General features: G+C 37.9%; 1 protein-coding gene across 7 annotated transcripts in view; it reads right to left on the reverse strand.

The window, feature by feature from the left end:
• Positions 1-1,692: 1,692 nt before the first annotated feature.
• Saf-B (Scaffold attachment factor B) overlaps positions 1,693-24,724 on the reverse strand; it is a 307,055-nt gene continuing 284,023 nt past the window's right edge. For all 7 annotated transcript variants that reach the window (XM_067138304.2, XM_067138300.2, XM_067138303.2 and 4 more), the window contains one exon: positions 1,693-3,391. In XM_067138304.2, the coding sequence (XP_066994405.1) occupies positions 3,187-3,391 (205 nt within the window). In that variant the 3' untranslated portion in view covers positions 1,693-3,186. The remainder of the gene's footprint in view (positions 3,392-24,724) is intronic.

Below are 24,724 nucleotides of genomic sequence, written 5' to 3' on the forward strand. Positions count from 1 at the left end.
CTCATAGTGCATTGGCACTGCCGGTGGCTCCAAGTAGCCTATGCACTGGCCTCCACGGTATGCACTAGCCAGCGTCTTCGTGGGTGTGCTAGGTACCAACTAATGAGCTCAACCTAGCACACAGGGGCGAAATGCTGGCAACCAGGAATGAGTTAGCTGGGGAGGAAAAATTTATAATGTTTAATAACGGACCATTTATATAGGTATTATTAGTGACAATCCTTGCGAGAAAGACCAACTGACAATATATAGTCAATGGCCACAATGGCTAAAAGGACCAGCTGGCAATATTTCGTCAATGAAATAAAAGGATATCTGTCGGCCAAATATTTTAACACGTGAATATTATGACGCTATATTAAGAGTCTTATTCGGGTCTGTTATATTAAAGTTTGATTGAGTACGAGAGTCAAAGCACGAAATAAACACCAACAAGTACAGTGCAGCACACCTAATGCAGAGCGTCACCTCGCGCTTGTGCCAAACTTATCGCCGAGCTGTGCAGTCTGCTGTTGCCGTTTCAACATAAACCACGTCTGGCGGCAAGTAACATAGTGCACTCTGCTCAATTTTATTGTTTGTTTGCTTCCTTATTTACAGTATCTCCTTTCCAGAAATCTGATAAATCTAACAAGTCATTGTCGAGTTCTGCCTACAATTCGCAACTTGTCCTACGTTTACGAGAAACACTCATTATTTACAAAGGCGATGGCTGTATCACTAGTCGGAAAACAACACTCAAAATAATTAACTTGGACAGGAGATACCGTAAATAAGCAAGCAAACAAACAAACAAACAAACAAACAAACAAACGAACGATAAAACAGAAGAGTGCACTAGGTTACTTGCTGCCTAACGTCATAAGATTATTATTATTATTATTATTATTGTTATCATTAATCTTTAACCCTTACAGGACATGCTGAAGAACTGTGTATATCAAATGCCAAGAAGGATGCCATGATGTGTGCATTGTGAAACATATTTGTAAATAAGTTTTTGTAAATGTGGAAAACTGGAAACATTTAAAAACATTATTGGGCCCATTTCAGTGTGTTATATTGTAGGTGTGTATTCGTGTTATTGAAAGGTTCTGAATTTGTATCTACAAAGTGTAGGCAAACAATGTGCGTTTATTGCTGTGCTGTTTTATACTTCAGATTCAGTTGACAAAAACAATATTTTGTCAAATTCAATCCGAACTCCAATAAAATTTGTGATAATATGGAAAATGAAGTATGGAACGTAAATAATACATTTGTCATAGATAAATTTTGCTTAGTTTAGAAGCTACACATATTTCATTTCAACATTTAAAAAATATCTTTGGTGTGTATATATACAATATTGTTTATTTTAAAATATTAATTTTGTTCAAACTGCCTCCGTTTACATCTCATAAGAAAAAGTTTTCCCCCCTCAAGATTCTGAAAAAAGAATCGTGAAGAAAACTTTATTAAAGACTAAATTGCAGGTTTCTGAAACGAGACCTGAAAAATATGCCTTGAACGTCTTAATCTTTTTCGCAATACCACAGGCTAAACAGCCGGTCTTCTCAGATGCGCCCTTCTTGAATTTACCTGGTCCTAAATGGGTCAAAACTTAATTTGCAATTCTCTGATCTCTGCATGTGTTTAAAACTAAAGATACCAATATAGACAAATCAGGGCAACAATATAAATGAAAGTGAATGAAAGACAAAAGTTTTATTTATACTTCTTAATGTTATTTCACACTATTTCAGGAATTGCCACCATTTAGGCTTACAGAATATGACAATTGTAGCTTTTCAAGCAAAAATCAATATTAATTCCTTCATACAACAAAACGAAAATTCACATGACATGTTTTTTTTTTAATTTTTAGTCTTGAACAGTAACTCCCACAGCTCAATAACAATTATGGTTTAGATTCCCATGACAAACAGCTTCCTGATGGGTACAATGTTAATAAATCATTACGTTTTTCCACAGTTTTACACACATTTTAACATACAAATACTAAACATTGTACCAAAATGAAATTATTTCTTCATACTTCCACAGCATTTGGCAGAAAAGATTGCTCTTAGAAGAACCAAGAACATGGGAACACATTCTCTCAGAGAACACAGCACTGGTGCTCATTAAATATCAGCAAGTCTTGACTGCCCATTTTACATTCCAATTATTTTTCTTGCTCGTCTTCGGCATCTGAATAGAAACTCATATTACATATTATATATGACAAGGGGTATGGTTATAAAGAAATGTTATCTGAGAATATGACTGTCTGTACACTAAACATCTCCAATGTCCATTTAATTGGTAGATTCAGAAATACAACAGAAATGAACATTCTACTTGAATATTTTGCTGCTTGCAATGCAAAAAAGGACAACAGAATCTTTAGTAAAATGATGAGGAAAAGCTTACTCAAGATTATAATTATTATTATATAATAATATAATATAGAATATAATTACAATCTTGAGTAAAAGCTTCCTCAAGATTATAATACTAAATATGGAAGCAGTATACCAGAGCTATTACATCTTTAATCATATCTGGGAGCTTCTGAATATTCCTACAAAAGTTTCATTATGTCTTTACATTCTACCGTAACACATACGATATCAAACTGGATTTTTATCTGCCATTGAACTTTTCAACTTGTTCTGAAGTACGAAGATAATTATCCACATTGCAGTATGACAAAAATTTTAACACAAGGAATCTATAGTGTGTCATACATGTAGTTATATATACAGGAATGTATCTTCTAATGACTAATACTGTCATTGAACAGTTTTGCCTTTCTTCTGCACCTTTTTATCTATAATAAGTCGTTTCCAATACTTTTTCATTTATATGATATACTGACAAAGTCAAGTATCTTGGTGATCTACTTTCAAATGCACACTAATAGCATACAATGAATTAGGGTTTGTTCTGGTACACTTATATTAAAACAAATAAGAGTTTGCATACTGCATGGATCCAACACAAACTTTCACATGACATTCTTAAAATTCACACATACAGTACTTAGAATGGAAAAAGCTGCAAGTCAAATATATCTGTAAAATTATAATGGGAATTAAAATCTTAGAACAATATCTAACCCCCACAGTCCATTGGTAAGCTAAAAGTCTTAGCAAGTTCCAAAGTCCCTCACTTAACAGCCTATGCATGGTCAATGCACATTCAGTACTTGCGGATTGGACCCATAGATTGTTTATAGGCATCAAAACGATCTCCTCCATATGGGCCTCCACTCGACATGCTCATGTTCATGCCGGGAGGATTTGGTGCCACGTTCTGTTGACTTGTGTACATAGAGCCAGGACCTCCCATACTTGGACCACTACGACCCACCACGCCCATTGGCCCACTGCCACCACTCACCCATCTGGAATTAAATATTAAATGATTGAAAACTCTTCACAGACATTGCAATGAGTGACCACAAACTGCCAAGTGAGAATGTAACAGACAAGAGTAATAGAAACAAGAGAAATACATACTGATAATTCACAATGCTCTTAAAGGAAAAAACATCGATCTTGAAGTTATTCACTTGATTAACTTATGAGAACAGTGAACTGATGAGAATCACTACAAATCCACCTCAGAACAGCCATTGCTACAATATCCTGTACATGAAATTGTAAACTTTGTACAAAATATTAAAATGAGGCACGTAAACCATGACCCAAACAAGACCCAAACTTTCCGAGTCCTTAAAATAACAGGATTCCTAATTGTAAGGATTTGTTTTCACCACAGCAAAACTCAATTATTTATGCAGGGATTGCAGGGTGGGGGCGGGAAATTACAACTACAATAATAATAACAACCTAGCAAGACTACGGTCTCAAATTGAAATAGAACAGAAGAATTTCACCAAGATCCCATTGCAAATCATTTATTACCAACTTTCTAGCCAATTAACTAACTCATCACGACTGTCTATACATGACACACTTCGGAACTCTCTCTCCAAGTGGTTCTTCTGAAGTCACATAAGTATTATGAACGCTTACAAGGGTTAAAATTAATACATAGACACTATGATGGAAAAGACATTCGCACTTTGTACAATCATCTGGCATCATTCTTGTTTCTCCTTTCTATACACTTCAATTCTACAATGATATATGGTAGAGGCCCTGATCTTTTACAACAAATCTGCCAAGATCATGCACAGAAAACACATTACAAAAGTGTAAATCCACTGAAGAGAAAATGCAAAAACCTGGATGATTTAAAGCAAATCCAATCTACAATAAAAAGAATACACACACAGGTCAAGCACGAGAAAGATCCAAGACAGAGTAAGAAAGCATAAAAGGAACAGGCACATGTCAATCATGGTCGGCCGCTCATTTGACAACTATCATACAATTAAAGAAAACACACCTAGTTTACAGTGCATGTTATATTTCAATTTTATCTTCTATAATATTAAATTTGCATCTTGAAGATTATAGAACACGTAGAATAAATAATCTTGGCCGATCATGGAACATTACCTGATCTCTTATACATAAAACTTTATCATCATATTTGCTCGCGTATTAGACCCCCCTTTTCCACCACATTCACAGCCAAAAAAAGTAGGGGGGGGGTCCAATGTGGGATAACCTCGAATTTTGTGCAGTGAACACATGACTTCTAGGCTTATAAAGAGCTGTAAATTGTACATGTTAACATTAGACACCGTTCTTTAACAAACTTACGAATGTATTCTGAGTTTCACTGGCTACCGTATTTTTGTTGGAAGGCAGTATTTCTAAACTTAGAAAGAATAAATGGTGAACACGACTTTTAAGCCTACACAAAGTAAATATAGTCCGTTTTAGTTACTCATATATCACGTCATTTGTCTCATTAATGCCAGGAAGGGCATGCGGTCGCAAAAACTCGCTACTAAGATTCATCTCGCTTCATATTTGACCCCATAGAGAAAAGGGTTAAGGATATCCTATTATGCAATATTAATACAAAAGAACATAATGGTAGCCATTTGCGCCTGTCAATTATGCAGTAGGTCTACTACACAGTAAACTTGATCATTACTTTCATTTGAATTATCCTCTTGTGCCGCAAACTTCCCTGCTACCGGCGTGTCATCATTCAAATGAAGTCATCTTCATGGCAATCGCGAGTATTAGAGATCCTGTCTTTTTGCAACTTAAAAAATAGTTTCATTCCAGACTACAAAGCCCAAACAGTGAGAATCTATTTGCAAATGGTTTCTGGAGAGGGTCTCTTATTTCCAGTTGGTGTGTATGTAGCAGAAGCCACCCCTTCTGAATAAAGCCGTACTGTAAAAAGTGTGCCAACCCACCAGCTGATAACTAGCGTATTTTTACGAGCCGTACTTCCGAATGTAATACATAGTGACTGAAAGCATTCTTTGGATAACTGCGGCTATTGAAAGTCAGACCTTTAAATAAGTACGGTATATTTCATGCTTGTTCTCTACATTTATCCAATCAGGGTTTACCTAAACAGCTGTAATGGTGATAAGAGAGACCGCATTGTTTAGGTTAGGTATGCTACTAAGTGCCCGGATAGTGTCGAAGTTTCACGACGGAAAGAAAAAAATAACAGGAAAGCTTGTCGCACACGTATGGATATCTACAGGTGTGGCGGTAATGCGTTTCATCATCATTATGTTTAATCTCCCACGTTCGTTGCCTCCAAATTTTTTTTATCAATGCATAGTATGTTCTCTTTGACATCTCCGAAAATCATAAAAGTAGTTAATGGGCACGTAAAATGAATACCATTATTATTATTATTATTATTATTATTATTATTATTTGGTTACGTTGGGAAGTAAAAGCCATAATTGGATTGTTTGTATCCCATTTTAAACCTACTTCTCTCGAGATTATGTACGCTATATTGGCCTGAGTTATGAGATATTACAGTTAAAATTGAAATAATTGATAAAGAGATTCAACCTATTCAATACAAAAGAATAAGAAATGTAGTGAATTACATTCCCATTTAATAATTGGTAGAAATGGTACCGGTTTCGACCCTAGTCCAGGTCATCATCAGCCGATTAAGATGAAAAACAATGCATAGGATCAGTAGAAGAGGCGATATAAAAATGAAATGGGGGTAGACACTGTGTAAAACTGTTCTAAGAATTCTATAGGAGCACAATTACTTATTCAATTATATTCAATTGTATTATATTTATCTATATACTTACTTTCCCGCGACCGAGGAAAATTACTGGACCGTCAAGCAATTCTCCATTTTACTTTGGGCATTTGAAACCACAGTGCCTGATATTGAAAGCATCACGCTGATCACCGGGAGCTGGCAAGTTGCTTCAATGGATCTACTCATCTTCAACTCCTGAACTATTATGGATTTTCGTACGTGTTCGATTGTGATGTGACTTTATGCCTGACAGTATTTAAAAACTGGCTCATTTAACCGTTCTCCGCTATTAGTAAACATTGTGGTACTTTGCCTAGTGCTGCGTGTGCTATGCTACCGCTCAGAGAATTGCGCACTGTTTTCTTTTGAGTGATTTGCATTCTACTTCTTCTAAGTTTTACAGTGTCTACCCCCATTTCATTTTTATATCGCCTCTTCTACTGATACTATGCATTGTTTTTCGTCTTAATCGGCTGATGATGACCTGGACTAGGGTCGAAACCGTTTCTACCAATTATTAAATGGGAATGTAATTCACTACATTTCTTATTCTTTTGTATTGAATAGGTTGAATCTCTTTATCAATTATTTTCAATTTTAACTGTAATATTCTCCTATACGGAACAATGAAATTTTTAACTTTATGAGATATTATACGATCACTTTGTTAATGATCTCGCCTGCTATATTAATAACAACCGTGAGTATATAACTGAAGTGAACTCGTTTCCTCATTCCGAGGTGGTGCAGCCCCCAATCGAGGAAAGCTGCATGCAACATTTTCACCGCCTATCAACTTTCCTGCAATTCTTAAACCTCTGGCAATATGGTACCGGGAATCAAACTCATGCCCCTGAGAATAGCAGATAATTGTGCTAAGCATACGCTGGCGGACATCTTAACTACAAAAATCGGACGCATAGCATTACTGAAGCACGCTTTAATTGCATAGGTCGGACACGAAACTATTCACCAAATTGTAAAATTTCATCAGAGCTGCACTAGGCCTACGCTGCAGAGGCGACATTTCTTAACTACGAAACACAGATGTACTACATGACTGACGTGCGCTTTCATTGCGCGGGTTGTACGGATGAAACTATTCACAAATTTGTATGATACAAGAGTTGCAGTACGGCTTGTACCCGCTTCGAAACGGAATAGTTGTGTTGTTCTCTGACGAATTATGTTGGGGGAGAGGGGTCTTGTATGCGAGATTTATTATTTTTCATTTTTTGTCCCAAAAAGCCAGGAGGGGAGCGGGGGGGATCCTAACACACTAGTAAATACGGTATATAGAAAAGTTGGTTTCAGAGCCATCTTACCTAAATCACCAGGTACTCGGTGGTACAAACTTATTCCTGATAAGGAAACTGTTTTTCAGCCTTGCTTTAATATGGTAAACATACACGTCTGGCTCAAAAATCTCAACAACAGTGATTATTAATTTGTTGCTATTTGAATTACTGCAAAAAATAGTATGTGAAATTCTGAATGTAAGGGACTGTGAAATGTGTTAAAACGGTGGTGCATACGGACAATGACATTGAAAGTGAAGAGTAAGGGATCACAGTGCAGAGATGCCAACTTTCAAGAAAGGCAATTCGTAATACAGCTGTTAGGGCACGGGGGTGGGGACTGCGCGGCGGACGATGATTTTTCCCCCCCCGAGATCTTACTAAGATATCTTTGAAAAATCAATGAACAACATATATTTCAACAAGACGTAACATATTCAAAGCCTGGCATATAAAGAGTGTACGACTCTTACCTGAGAAAGTGACAGGTGATCTGCAGTACATATCTGAGTGGAGGTTGAAGGATCATTTCTTTTGTTGAGTACTGTAGTTGCTCCCTTAGCACCTTGTACTTCCTGTTTGCTAAACGTACACTGGTGACATTCCTTTTCTTTTGATATCATGTGCACCTTTGCATTAACAGAGCACTTAACAGTTCGGTGTTTTCATATTAGCACGGAATTCAGTCTTGTTCTTCCTCATGCACATCTGAAATATCGCGGCTACACACACTACAAAACGTGTGAATGAGATTTTAAGAATGCAGTAAAAAGGGCCATTCTTTTGAGTATTCCTCCCTAAATTTTTGAATTATTTTTTGTTTAATACTTGTATCACTATACTGAAATTCAACTCAAGAGCTTAGGAAAAGTATCCTTCCGCACGTGAGCACGTCCCCTGTTCCCCCTTCCGTTTCCATTCTCCGCCACAACCAGCTTATTATTAACGCCGTGCGTCTGTCTGACAAGTACTTCATTCTGAAATAGTGAAGCATCAAACAAAATCACATCCTTTCACATAACTGTTTTCAATTACGTACCATACCTATTTATGGTATTCTTACTGACGAATACCGAGGCAAGAGAAGCAAGGTTTATTTTTATTTCATAATGCAATTTGTGCGAGGCACACGGGGACTTAACAGCATAAGTATACGATTCCGCTCACGTGCAACGACTGTCAGTGGAAGTTTGTCGCAGTTCAAAAAGCTGAAAAAGCCACCCGTGAGTGGGATTGCAAAATACAATGTTTCCAGGAATGTTGTAAATATTGTAGTCTCGTAATTCGGAAAGTAAAAACGAACTCATGATCACCTCATGACAACATTCATGCAGGTAGAGGGCGCTTACGAATATAAAGCAAAGTACGAATTATTATTATTATTATTATTATTATTGAATACGCCAAGGATCCTATTCCCATACCGTGTTAAGACCTTTCCTGTTTTATTTACAGCGAGTGCTGAGCTGACATAGCGACCTTTCGCTGGAGACTTGGATTTTCTGTGGAGTTTAAATTCCATGCGAGCAGCGTAAACACTGTACACAGAAACGCCGGTCAGCTGCGCGGTGTTATTCACCACATATTCCACAGTTCACAGCGGATTCTAATCTCATAGGCTACTGTAAACGTTTAAATTTCCTACTTAATTTTTCTCCACGTTTCTTAGCTTTAAAGTATTTCACAGGGGACTGAAGCGCCACAGCATCACACACGTGTTGCTCACAGCTGGCAGCGTTGCCTACGCTATAATACAAGGCCTTGAAATGCAAAACTTTCTCTGAATGCATTTTAAGTTTCTTAATTTATGGCAGGAAATCATTAATTAACCAACTGAGGAGTTCATCTTCAGTACTAAAAGATGCTTTTTTTTTGCTAGTGACTTTACATCACACCGACACAGATAGGTATTATGGCGACGATGGGATAGGAAAGGCCTAGGAGTTGGAAGCGGCCGTGGCCTTAATTAAGGTACAGCCCCAGCATTTGCCTGGTGTCAAAATGGGAAACCACGGAAAACCATATTCAGGGCTGCCGACAGTGGGATTCGAACCCACTATCTCCCGGATGCAAGCTCACAGCCGCGCGCCCCTAACCGTACGACCAACTCGCCCGGTTAAAAGGTGCTCGTTTGTTCTCGTTCTTGAATATGTCCCATGTGAGGTGTTGCAGACGTTATGCGCATTGAACAATTTAATAAAATGCTCCATAAAACAAATGGCTTATTTTAAACTATATTTTATGCTCTCGGGACAAAACCACCTCCATACTTTTCAAACCAGAGATCGTTTCAGGGGAAAATACAATATTTTTAGCTCTTGCTACATTCATTTTCGTGAAATTTGTTGGGCAAATTATTTTCCTCGTTGGTTTCCTAATTGAAGATTTCTGAGTTTGAAGATACCTCTCAAATGATTGCCGGTCACAGTAGCATAGTTAAAAAAAAGTCCAGTATGACGTAACTCGGATAAACTTAGGAACATTATACAGAGGAAGTATTACGCATGAGATACGACCTCAAGCTGATCGAAGTAGGTCTCTGTTCCTATCTGTTCTGGTCGATACCGGTAACGTCATATACGATAATTTTAAAATACTAAATTTGTATTACCTAAGAAGGAGCAGTTTAGATTCCTGCCTGAAAGCTGAGTGACTATACAGTGCCCTGAGGCGAGTGCCGAAAACGTATTCGGCGATACACTCGGAAAAAGCAAACCAGAAAGTACCGGTAAACATCTAACCTGGACATAATGCAGACTCTTTGCAAGTACGAATATTTGACGAAACTCGTTCCGTTTTCAAGTAGAGCTGTCGAAATGCGCTCTGTCCCCTTCCAATTGTTGTGGACAGTCTCTGCTTTGTGATTTCGATTTCCAAACAATACCACCTGAATGCGGTGCTAAGATGGTCCCTTATGCAAGTTCACCGCCGATCGCTTTTCCGCTTCCTCAAAATGACCGCAATGACTGGACGTTAACACCAAGATCCGCAAGTATGCCGTAGCCGCCCTTCAGTGAGATACAGTTTCTTGAAAAACGCGTGGTTGAGGATTTAGCGTTGATGGGACTGAAATTTCTGAATGGTTGATATGGGAAATCGTTTCTTCGAGGAACGATTAATGCAGGATATTTACAACGTGATTTAATTAGGATGCTCGCGGGACCACGTAATTTGAACGGATAATACGGGAAAACGTAGTTTCCGGGAACGTATAATCGAGATTCTAATGTATGTGGACGGCAGAGTCAAATAAGAAAACCTAAAGAAACTGCCTGATGAAATGGCAATATTAAAAAGGCTATCAATGACAAACCAAGCATGAAGATCCTTATATCAAGCAAGAACACGGGGAGATCAACATGAAATAGAGGAGAAGCTGTCACTTTACACAAAGAAAAAAAACACAGGTCAAACAGTTGGTTGCAGCTGAAAAGTAGAAATAAAGGAAGATTTGGCTACCAAAATAATGCAGGATGGAAATAAGAAACTGTTATACAGTATTGTTAAGAATAGAAGAACTCAAAAAGAATCTAAGAACTTCCTAATGGTGAGGTGACTAGGGATAAGACCAAAATATTACAAGAGTTCCAAAGGCACTTTGAAGCTTTGCTGAACTGTTATGAAAAATGTCACTCCATTAGACTACGAAGCTTATGATTTTGGCAGCACAAACACCACTAGTCTGACATGGTGGAAGTAGACATCAATATCAAAGCTGAAAAACAACACATCAACTGGATCAGATGAATTAAAGTGTTGAGATGATCAAAGCACTAGGAGAGGTAAGACAACAGTGGATGTACAGGCTACTAAATAGAATCTGAAAAGAGAACGTAATACCCAATGACTGGAAGCAAGGAGTCATCATCCCACTGTTGAAAAAAGGTGATAGAAAGAAATGTAGAAAGAAATGTGCCAACTACAGAGGTATAAGTCTGCTGTCACATGGCCTCAAAATCTACGAATCCATCCTTGAGAGCTTCCTTGGCCAAATAGTTCCCGAGGTTTGTTACTTGTTTCTGAAGTCAGAAGTTTCCTCCAGTTTGCTTTTTTTTTTTTTTTTTTTTTTTTTTTTTTGCTAGGGGCTTTATATCGCACCGACACAGATAGGTCTTATGGCGACGATGGGATAGGAAAGGCCTAGGAGTTGGAAGGAAGCGGCCGTGGCCTTAATTAAGGTACAGCCCCAGCATTTGCCTGGTGTGAAAATGGGAAACCACGGAAAACCATTTTCAGGGCTGCCGATAGTGGGATTCGAACCTACTATCTCCCGGATGCAAGCTCACAGCCGCGCGCCTCTACGCTCACGGCCAACTCGCCCGGTCCTCCAGTTTGGTTAGATATTCTGGTGAACTGACTTGACGAGTTAAAAAATTTTGCCCTGTATAAATACGGAAAATATATCACAGGTTGCATGTTATTCAGGTTCGTTACCAACTCTTATATTTCATACGTAGATGGCTATGAATAGTTATTGTTCTCAGTAGTGTATGTAGCAAAATAATAATTATTTAATATGATATTGATATCTTATTGCACTGTGTACTTAGTAAGCAGGATTAGAAAATAATATGTTGAACCTACACTTGAGGAGGAACAACATGGATTTAGACCTCATAGATCAACTACAGATCTCATTTTTGCCACCACAGAGATGCCGAATATTACAATTCAGTCGTAATAATTACGAATTACCTATCACAGATACGCCTTTACGAATCACACATCACAAATTACGATTCTTTGTTGATTTTTAAATCTAAGTGTATGAAGTGTTCAAAAGGAAGGAATGCCATTACAGCTTGAATTCTCAAAATATTCTTTTCAGATTTCTCAGTAATAATTTATACCCCTTTCCTGTCCCTCGAATAAGAATATTTAGAGTTTTCACGCGCCGAACACAGTGTTTGCTTCCAGTACAGGAAGAATAGGAATCCGTGAAGTGGTATATCTTGCGGAGTTGTCGTCTTTGTTCATCACATGACCAGACTTCCATGCAAGTATGCAAGTTCGTTTGTCTTTGTTTTGGCAGCAAAGTGGTGACAAACTCCGTTTCATTGTGGATACTGTGTGCGCAACGGTTGAAGAAGTATTTATTGTGATTTTGGTTGCCAAATTTACATATAATGCTTCTCTAGGATATATGCTAATCGTGTTGCACAAGGTTTGAAATAATGAAACCATTTCTTGTGCAGGAAAATACGTGTGGTGACGTTACCGTGATTAGTGAGGCTAGTAATAAACAAAAAAATACTCGAAAGAATGGCCCTGTTTACTGCGTTCCTCAAAATCTCATTCACGTGCATTTTGTAATGTGTGTAGCAGTGATTCTTCAGCTGCGCATAGTGAGGAAGAACAAGACCGAGTTCCGTGCTTATATGAACACTGAACTGTTAAGTGCTCTGTTAGTGCAGAGGATGCACATTATATCAAAAGGAAAAGCATGTTACCAGTGTAAATTTACCAAACAGCAACTACAAGCTGCTAAAGCAGCAGCTACAGTACTCAACAAAAGAAATGTTCTTTCAACCTCCACTCAGATATGAACTGCAAATCACCTGTTACTTTAGCAGGTAAGAATCATACATTCTTTATCTGCCAGTCTTTGAATATCTGGTTGAATTGTATGTTGTTCGTTGATTTTTCAATGATATGTAAGTTAGTAGGATCTCGGGAAGAAAAATAATCTACGACCACCCCCCCCCCCCCCCCCCCCCCCCGTGCCCGGACGGCTGCATTACGAATTGCCTTTCTTGAAAGTTGGCATCTCTGCCACCAGAATGCTCTATGAGAAGTACTGGGAGAAAGGTAAAACACTTAGAACTGTTTTTCTGGACATCGAGAAATCATATGACCATGAACCACGCAGGCATATATGGGAATGTTTGAGACATAAAGTGCCCAATGACGCCACAGCACGAGTATAACGATTGTGTCCAGGATGGAAGGTCAGGCTGGTTCAAAACGAAGAGTGGAGTCCAGGAAGGAAGTTGTCTTTCACCACTTCTCTTCATTACTTATAATGGATGTTTTAAAGGCGGTTAAAACAAAGGATCCAAAAACTTATGCCCTGGTTATTGCTAATGATGTAATGGTATGGGGTGAGACAGAAGCAGAAGTACAAACTAGACTAGATCTCTGCCATAAAGCTTTTACAACCATAGGTCTCAACATCAGCAAAACAAGAATTGGACGCTGTACATCAAATACTTTGGGATGAAACATTTCTGTTAAGTTTCAAAGATCAGCTCGTACAAAATATATCTAGTATCTATACTAACGTATGGTCTGGAAGCAGCAACACTTAGGGTGGCGTGCATCATCTTAGAGTAAATTACTCCGGAAGTAGTGTCTACTAAAGAAGTCCATACTACAGAAGTATACTACGGTAGTTCTTTACTCCGGAAGTAACGCTCGTTACTCGCGGAGTAGTGTTGTGTTCGTGTGTTTCTTTAAAGAAATCAAAATGGATAAGATTATGTGCGATAGGAAACTGGGGAAAAACGTAAGCGAAAAATATAAATTTTTGTTAGTAGAGATAATGAGGATGTATGCGGAGGATGTAGAGCAGGGCTGTTCAACGTTCGTTTCTACGCGAGCGCATTCACATGGTAACTAAGGGTATGCGGGCGCCAGGTACGATTCCACTAATTTGACTACTGTTATCGGTACTACAACGACTATATAATAATAATAATAAATAATCTAGAATTAAAAATTATATGAAAATATATTTACTTGCATAATTAATGTGAAATCTGGCACTGCATGCTCGCTGCAAGTTGAGGAAAGTCTGGTGTGTAACTGGAACAGGCTGCTCTTAACGCGTCATCCAGGTGTGAGTCTGTCAGGCAGGATCGGTATTTGTATTTTTATTATGTTCATAGTCGAAAATGCGACTTCACAATGATGGGTTGAACTAAAACAAGATTGCATCTTCAGGGCAACACTGCGGGTAATGGGATATTTTTTACCGTCCACCAGAGTCCAGAAATTGCAACATGTTGCGTAGGAGGATTTCAAAGAAAGGTCTGACTGAAGGCTTAAAATTTCCATTTCTAATTCTTCAGGATTATAATTTTCGAATATTTTACACACCCTCCCTCCATGCTCACAAACGTCAACAGAAGCGAAGTGATTTTTGACAAACATGATCACTGGCTCAAGCACTGAAAACTGGCTAAATCTGCTACCAAATTCGGACCCAAGAGTTTCAAGATGTTTAGCAAGAGATGAAAAATCACGCTTGCCGCCATTTACTGTATCTGCCATAGATTTCAAATTTGGAAAATGTGAAAAGGAATTTCTATTTAAATGGACAATCCATACCTTAAGTTTCTTTTCAAATGCATTGACAATATTTATCATACCTGAAATATTATGATCTTTTCCTTGCAATTCGAGACTTAACTCATTTAATTTTGAGGTGATGTCTGCCAAGAATGCTAATTCAATTAGCCAAGATATATCATCAAGTTCGTGATAATATTTCCCAGGAGATGATTTCATAAAGTCTCGTATCTCATCCAACATGCAGCAAAACCGTTCGAGTGTTTTCCCCCTACTAAGCCACCTTACGTCTGCATGAAGGATGACGTCACCACACTCCGAATCTGACATACTTAAAAATATTTCTGAACAATCTATGACGAGTAGATGTCGATCTTATATAATTCACGACATGAGTTAACATTTTCATGACATGATCGAACTTTAAAACCTTTGCGCATAAAGCTTCTTGGTGAATAATACAATGATAAGAAAGAAATTTTGGAAATGATTCATCCTTAGCGCAAAGAGATAGAAATCCATTATTTCTACCAGTCATAGACGGTGCCCCATCTGTTGTTTTAGCGTCAAGCTTTGACAGCGGTAAGTTACTCTCTTTGGTGAATTTAACGAAAGCATTAAATATGTCTTCTCCCCTAGTACGTCCATGAAGTGGCAACAGCTTGACAAATTCTTCCTTTACTGTAAAATCATTAAAACCATTCTAGCAAATACACACAACTCAGCAGTGTCAGACATATCAGCACTTTCATCAAACTGGAGTGAAAAATGTTCACACGATTTCAAATCCTGATGTAATTGAGATTCCATATTATTAGAAATTCGTTCAACCTGCCTAGCAACAGTTTGGTGAGACAAATGAAGTCCTTTGATTAAAGATATCAATTCAGATTTATCTTTGTGAGATTCGAACAGAGATTCAGCGGCATTTAGCATAGCTTCTTTCACTACTTCCCCATCACTGAAAGCTTTTTTTTCTTTTTAGCTAGGACGTAACAAACTTTGTAAGAAGCTATTGTCATGTTACGCGTTTGCTGAACTGGCTTCTTAAACGCACGTTGTTGCAATGCTAATTTAGATTTTAGGTCTTTCACTTCCCATTCACTGTTAAAGTTATAATTTGTTTGCCTTTTAGCAATGTTAAGAAGAGTTATGTTTAATGAAATGTAACTTATTATAAACTGAATAATGTAAAGTTTAAATAGTAATGAAAAAAAGCACACGAAACATGTTGAATGTACAACTTATCACAACACAACGCACTCAAAACATATTCCATAAGCCCTGCATAAGCTCACAAGTAACACTGAATGTTCGCCTGAAAGCTAGGAACTGGGAACATTCCGATTGCAAGACTTTCATAAATTGTTTATTCATTGTTTACGGCACAGTTTGTTGGGATTAAAGTTACTTTGTGGGCAAATTGGGTGTTCCATTGTCGTCCTGATGAAACTCTGTCATGGTAGGTAATTTATGGCATTGCAATCAAGTGAATCATAAGGAAGCAGTTCTGTTTGGCAGAATAAATATGCGGCTATATTTGGCTCCCGTGAGTAGAGAGAGCCTTATACCTGGCGCTAGCCCCCCCCCCACAGTGAGAGTTTTGTGGAGGATTTCCCTTTGTCGCAATGACTTACATGTCGAAAAGCTCTCTTTCTGAACCTTTCTTCTACCTCTTCACTAATTGCGGACACGAGTCAGTTAGGCCTCGATCATATTTATAGCTTACTCAAAGCTCTTTGTGAATTTGGAGGTACGGATATAACAAATTTCCTGACTTTGAGTACGGTATTTTTAAGAGAAAAGTAAGAATATTTATTGAAATGCAAAAGTATTGTTTTCACATATTAAGTAAAATTTGATTTGGAAATTAATTGCGAAGGGCGCCATAAAAGGGCACCTCGGGCGCCGCGTTGGACAGGGCTGATGTAGAGTGTAAGAAACACGATGTAAAGATGCTGGATAAAAAAAGAAATGCATGGAAAGCCGTGACAGAAGAATTCAATGCTTCGAGTGACGGTAAACGCAGTGAAGAACAACTTAAAATTCTGTGGAAGGACTTAAAAGCGAAGGCTAAGATGCAAAAAAGGCACGGACACTCGGGAGAAAATTAAAACTGGTGGTGGTCCACAGACAACGCACGTTGATGATATATCAAAAATAATTATTGAAATAATGCCACCGGTGTTTGGTGGTATTAATTCAGTTCATGATGATGATGATGCGATAGCAGGTAATCACATGGAAGACGACGACGACAACAACAACAACAACAATAATAATAATAACAACAAGCCTATACGCGGAGCTGATGACATGTATAATGATAAAGAAGTGGGCTCAAGTCTTGACATTCCGGTGGATCATGACGTTGAAATTTCTATCACTGATACTGCTGGAAGTCCGAAAGTTGGTAAGTGTAAAATTAACTCTTATTCGATAAGAAAATATTGTTGAAATTGTTCGTAAACCTCTTCAGTGTACGTGCTGACATTCTTATGGCTATGCTGTGGTAAAGACAAATACCGTATTTTGTTGTATTACAGATTTTGGAAGTACTGAGAGAATTAGAAGACACCCTAGCAGACAGGACAGTGAGATACATAAGCGGCATGAAGAGCTACATAAGATGCGTCTGGACTTCCTTCGCATAGAACACGAAGAGAAGATGTCAATGGAGAGAGAGAGAGAGAGAGAGAGAGAGAGAGAAATGCAAGAGGAAGTACACAAAATGAAAATAAACGTTTTAGAAGTATTAAAGAACAAAATATGCTCAATGCCTGCAGAAAACTCTGCGAACTTTGTGACTTACTGAGATCACGCGAGTGAAGTATGTGAAGTTGTATCTCAAACAGCGGATTGAAACTTCGAACAATGTGTAAATATTTTCACCCTATATTGTTTACCAGTTTTGTCAGTAATTGCATATAAAGTATGTTTATTTACAGTTTAAATATTATTACAGTAGAACCTCGATAATTCAAAATCGGTTAATTCAAAATCCCGCCTAATTCAAAGAAGCTCTCGAGTTTTGCATGTTATTTAAATTGTTTAATTCGAAATATGGATAATTCATAATTCGAAGTACAATGTCGGCCCCATAACCGAAATTCAGACTTTTAATTCGAAACTGCCTTTACATTTTAAAACAATAGTATGTGCGTTCCGGAACGTTGAAGGGTAGCTTTCCACACTTACACTCACTTCGGTGGATCTACAGTGCGCTTCATGATTGCTAAGTTGAACGAAATCTGAATTCTTCTGTATTCAACCTTTTAAGGAACGCCGTAATATCACGCAACAGGCAGTGTGCGGAAAAACAGAATCCGCGAACACTGGCAACGCCGACTGTTGACAAAAAAAGTAGCTCATATAATAAATTCGTAGGCACCGAACAATAATGTCATTGCTGGTGAAACTGCATTGCTTTATTTTAATGCAAGCCCAAACGGTCTTATGGTTTTAAATGGGTCATAGTAGTGCGTTGCAAAGCACATGGGATGGAAGCGAGAAACTTTATCCCCTCGTCATAGGAAAGTTCGATAAACCACAACGTTTTATTAAAGGCGTCGGACACTTTCCATGCCAGTACAAAGCATCTAAAAAAGCAAACAGTACAGAAATCCAAAAAATAATGCATTTACACAGGGGGACCGGCATAATTTATCCTCATCTTTGAATTGTGTGATTTTTTTTCTTTCGTTGCGTGAGGTTATGTTTGTCAGTGATTTATCCAAGTCCATTATTTGAACATTGTAAATGCATCTTGTTGGATACATTTCGGAAATAGGTTTTTTCCATGGCATTTGAAAGGTTTAAACTGTGAATCGAGGTGATTGCATGTATTAATGGGTCTTAGAATACTTTGTGACGCGGCAAGTGTTTACATTTCTGAAGTACGAGAGAAGTGCCATGGCGGGAAATCGTACAAGGATAAAGTCATAGAAAAGTTCGATTTTAAGGGCATCGGGTACTTCTTTTGTAAATACAAGGCATCTAAAATGCAAACAGTACAGTAATCCAATTAATAAAGCACTTGCACATGGGAACCAGCATAGACTTCTCCTCGTCTTTGAAACGTGCCTTTTTTTCTTTCTCTCGTTGCGAGAAGTTATGTTTGCCAGTGAGATATCCGAGTGCATTACTTGAATACTGTAAATGCAATTTCTTGGATACATTTTGGAAATGGTTCTTTTTTCATGGCATTTGAAGGGTATAAATTGTGAATCAAGGTTAACTGCATGCAGTAACGGGCCATAGAACATTTTGTAACGCGGCAAGGGTTGGCACTTCTGAATTGCGAATTGGTGGTTAATTCTAAATCACATAATTCAAAGTCCTAACGACTTCGAATTAACGAGGTTTTACTGTATATTATTTAGTTCACATTTTATTTAGTTTAATTTAGAGCAAAATGTCCTCATAATACTGTCTTTATTTACAAGGGAACATCGAAAAATGCACTAGGCCTAACTGGTTTTCACATTCATGAAAAGTAATCATTTAAAATAGCTCGCCGAATGGCATTTCCTGCGATATTTTCTTCGGGATTCACAAATTGAATGTTTTCGTTGTTATTGAACAAGCCTCTTTCTTCATACATATTGCCTACATCCAGTGCGAAATTGTGGAGGACTGCCGTAGCTACTATTGCGTTGCCACATGCTGTAGGCGTGAAGCGCATTTCCTTTTCAAGGATACGGAATTTTTTTTCCACACTCCAAAAGAGCGTTCCACAACATTGCGGGTTTTTGCATGAGCAGTGTTGTACCGGTGGTCAGCGGGTGTATTTGGTTGTAGGAGTGGTGTCATGAGGAATTTTGTACAGGCATAACACTTATCTCCCACTAACATTCCATTACATAAACCATTCTCGAAGTTCGCTGCAACAGCACTACTGTCCCATATTCGTGCATCAAGCATAGAACCAGGCCATCAGCAAACAATATTAATGATCTTCATACTTGCATCACAAATAACTTGTGTTTATAGAAAAACACCCCTTCCGATTTCTGAAAAGTTCGCCGTTGTCACCGGGAGGGCACAAAATGGGAACATGTGTACAATCAATTGCACCCATGATGTGTGGGAAACCTGCCAACGTGAAGAATTTCCCTTTATTTTCAGAACATTCATTGTCATTTGCAGGCATACGTATGTATCTCCCTCTTAACCTCACTTTTTTTCAAAATGGCGCCCGGTAATGACGACGTAGTGTTTTATTCTCCGAGTAAATCAACCGTAAAATGTGACGAAAAGTGCGGAAAATGTCGAAAATTAGTGAAAAATGGAATGTTGTTTGATTCATGTGATCGATGGTGGCATTATAAGTGCGGAAATTGCCCTAGAGACGTAAAAACTAATGAAAATGTTGACTGGATTTGTGAGCAGTGTGTTCGGAATGATGTTGTTGGGGACGGCGTTGACGAAGCACCGAAAACAGTCGATGAGGAATATAAAAGTGCATTAGAAATTATAAACATTCTAAAAAAGGACAATGAGACTCTTAAAGTTGAAAATCAAGAATTAAAAGAAAGACTGCGATCGCTAGAATTTGGGACTGACCATTCGAGTGATATACCGGTACAAGTAACAAACTCGAGCACGTGGTGTCAAGCAGTTTGTGGATGGCCGCCTAAGAAGAAATCTACAACTGAATTTCCGGAAATAAACATTAGAAGTAGGTTTTCTGCCCTAAATAATTTAATCCTGGAAGAAAGTGATCGCGCGCGTGAAACCAAATCATCGCGATCCGTTGCCGTGCCGAGTTTAAAATTTAGGCCTAGAATTCAGATTCAAGACCCAGTTAGGCCTAAATCAGCGAAGGTAGCTGTGTTTGGTGATAGCCAAGGAAGGGGAATTGCGGGAGTAATTAACGACGAGAATATAGCAGCAACCGGAGAAATATATCCAGGAGCTTCTATCAGCAGTGTTGTGGAAAACGTAGAAGCAGCAACTAGGAACTTCGGGAGCGGCGATGCAGTGCGTATCATTGGTGGGACGAACGACGTAGCTCGCGACGACGCCAAGAATGTAAGATCACAACTTAAACATACACTAGGGAAGCTGACCCACACTAACGTTTTTGTAGTGAACGTGCCCCACAGGCATGATTTGAGTAGAGACTCGTGTGTGAACATTGAAGTGGACAAGGTCAATACAGATATTGTTGAAATTTGTAAACATTTTCGGAATACTCAGGTTATTGAATGCAGCAGTTTTGAGAGATACAGTTATACAAAACATGGCCTCCATCTAAACAATTCAGGTAAACGAAAGATAGCAAATATTGTTCTAGATTTTATTAATCTTAAGATATGTACTGTAAAACAGGCAACTCCCTTGAGTTATAATACTGACCAGGAAAACTAGTAGAAAGAGCCAGCTGTACTTCAAGCTGGCTCAGTCAACTAGAAAAAGAAACTCAGGATAGTAAGGAATTTCAAGTTACTCAATTGCAACAGTCCAGTTTTAGGGAGGAAGGGGGTCTGAGATTGCTCTTGGTAAACTGTCAAAGTGTAGTAAATAAACAATTAAAATTCGGTACATTGATGGAATCTTATGAGACTGATGTGGTGATAGGAGTGGAATCGTGGTTGAAAGAAGGGGTGGGTAATAGAGAAGTATTTCCAGAAGGGTACACAGTCTATTGTAGAGACCGAGGAGATAAAAAGGGAGGGGGGGGGGGTGTTTATTCTGGTGAAGGAAACTTACTGTTCACATGAATGGTTTACCGATGAAAGGGATGAAATATTAGGGATAAAATTAGTTTGTGATAATATGAAGGAGGTGGGAATTATAGGAACATACAGGCCTGGAAGAGAGGAAAGAGACATGGAAATCTTTGAAAAAATAATAGATTATACTCATAAAAACAATAATAATGATATGGTAATAATTGGGGGAGATCTAAATTTGCCTGAAGTTGAATGGAAAGGAGCTGCAAGTGAAGCCCATGAACAGAAACTGGCAAATAAGTTAATTTGGGAGGGAGGATTTACACAAGTAGTAGAAGAACCGACTCGTCTCAATAACTTACTAGATGTATTCTTGGTTAAACCATGGGAAATTGTTGGTAAAACTGAGGTAATTGAAGGAATAGGAGACCATAAGGCTGTAATAATGGATGTAGGACTCGTACCAAAAAGGCTTAATAAGGGGGTTACACAAGACAAGAAATTGTACAGAAAAACTAAAGTTGATGAATTTGGGACTCACCTTAAATCACAATTCAGTTGTTGGATAAGTGAAGGGAGTAACGTGGATACACTTTGGGCTAAATTTAAAGGAATTATTTGGGAAGGAGAGAAGAGATTTGTACCTGTTAAGAAGGGTAAAATGACCTCAGACTCTGTTTATTATACAAGGGAAATAAGAAAATTAAAAAGAAAATGTAGAATAGTAAACAGGAAAATCAAAGAGGGTAGGGAGAGTAGAGAAACTAGAAAACAGCTAATGAGGGAACTGAATAGAGTGAAAAAGGAAGCAAAAGAGAATTATATGAATGGCATACTTCAAGAGGGTAATGACCACAAAGGGAAATGGAAAAAGCTGTATTCATATATCAGGAATCAAAAAGGAAAAGGAGTCCAAATTCCTACAATGGTGGGAGAAGGGGGTGAACACTATTTAACAGATACTGAGAAAGCAAACCTATTTAGTAGGGAATTTAGAGATTCAGTAGATGATTGTCAAGAGTTGGAAACCGAAACAGAAGATAGAGAGGGAGAGAGACAGAGGGAAACAAGAATCTTCTCATTCACAAACGAAGATATTTTCAGAGAAATCCAACTGCTTCAGCAAGGAAAAGCTGCAGGAAGTGATCAAATTACTGGGGAGGTATTAAAGACAATGGGGTGGTACATAGTGCCTTATTTAAAATTTCTCTTTGACTATGTCATAAATAATAGTGTAATACCAAAGGAATGGAAGGAATCTATAATAATACCAATTTATAAAGGAAAGGGTGATAAAAGGAAACCAGAGAACTACAGACCAATCAGCCTGACCAGTATAGTTTGTAAAATTCTGGAGAGTTTAATATCGAAGTACATCAGAGGGATATGTGATGATAAAAATTGGTTCATGAGGAGCCAGTATGGATTTAGAAAGAAATTTTCTTGTGAGGCACAACTGGTGGGATTTCAGCAGGACATATCAGATCAGTTGGATTCAGGAGGTCAGTTAGATTGCATAGCCATAGATCTTTCCAAAGCCTTTGATAGAGTGGAACATGGAATATTATTAAAGAAATTGGAGGGAATAGGATTGGACGTAAGGGTTACACGTTGGATAAAAGCACTTCTAAATTCAAGGGTTCAGAAAGTCAAAGTAGGAAATAATGTATCTCAGGAAGAGAAAGTTTGGAAGGGAATTGCACAGGGTAGTATAATCGGTCCGTTACTTTTCTTAATATACGCAAATGATTTAGGGAACAATATAACATCAAAAATAAGATTGTATGCAGATGACATAATTGCTTATAGAGAAATAAACAACATTGAGGATTGTTCAGAATTACAAAGGGACCTTGAAAGTATCCAACAATGGGTTGATGAAAATAATAAGAAGGTTAATGGAGGCAAATCAACTGTTACAACTTTTACAAACAGGAGCTTTAAGACTGAATTTGAATATACTTTGGATGAGGTAGTTATCCCAAAAGATGGCAAGTGCAAATACTTAGGTGTGAGATTTGAAAGTAATTTGCACTGGAAGGGTCATATTGATGACATTGTTGGGAAAGCATACAGATCATTACATGTCATAATGAGGCTACTTAAAGGATGCAACAAAGAATTAAAAGAAAAAAGTTACTTGAGTATGGTTCGTCCATTATTGGAATATGCAAACAGTGTTTGGGATCCTCACCAAGAATACCTAATAAAAGAAATAGATAGTGTGCAGAGGAAAGCAGCAAGATTTGTAACAGGGGATTTCAGGAGAAAGAGTAGTGTATCAGAAATGTTAAAGGAACTTGGGTGGGAAACTTTAAGTAAGAGAAGGGAGAAAACTAGACTTACAGGATTATATAGAGCCTATACAGGAGAAGAAGCATGGGGAGATATCCGTGAGAGGCTTCAGTTGGAAAATAATTATATCGGCAGGACTGACCACAAATATAAAATTAGAAGGAATTTTAGCAGAAGAGATTGGGGTAAATTTTCATTCATTGGGAAGGGTGTGAAGGAGTGGGACAGTTTACCAGGGGTAGTGTTTGATCCTTTTCCAAAATCTGTACAGATATTCAAGAAGAGAATAAACAGCAACAGAGAAAATAAATGAAGTGTTAGAGGGCATTCGACCGGTGCAGGTTTTTGTAAATAAAAAAATGTGTGTGAAAAATTAATTCCATCCCCTGGTCTAAGGAGTTTGGACAGCCAAAGTAGGGGACTGCCTGTAGGGGTGAAGTACAGTGGGGACTTCGAGGGCCCTGGGACCGCTACAGTAGCTGTGAAGGCCCTTCAGGAACTCTGAAAAGTGGTGGCAAAAGGGGCTCTGGTTAAGACGCAGCAGGTCGTTATGCTACTTAGGATCCAGAACGGGTAAAAAAAATAATAGTAAATAAATAAATGCAATGTAAATATTAATGTTATACCAGTTTTATAGTTTCATTTGAAGCAATTCCACATACTGTATATCAGTTGACTATATTTGTAAGTAGTACAGGAGATATTATAATTAGAATTTTGTAAACAATATAAATTTATTAAGGATGAGCTGTGTGTTTAATAGAAAACATTGTTAGCGTAAATTGCATAATATTGTATTATAGGAAAAATTTTATTCTCTTGTTAATTTAATATTTAGTGCTTGACAATAATGTATTTTAGTGTACCATTTGCCACCGAGGTAGACACCTCATTTGCAAATAAAGAGATTGATTTGATTTGATCTATTGCTCTAACCACGCGATGAAAGATATGGCCAGTAGTCGTGCGGTGAACGTTTATTAGATCACTAGCAACTAA

This window comes from Anabrus simplex, chromosome 1 (genome assembly GCF_040414725.1).
Source record: "Anabrus simplex isolate iqAnaSimp1 chromosome 1, ASM4041472v1, whole genome shotgun sequence".
Lineage (NCBI taxonomy): Eukaryota > Metazoa > Arthropoda > Insecta > Orthoptera > Tettigoniidae > Anabrus > Anabrus simplex.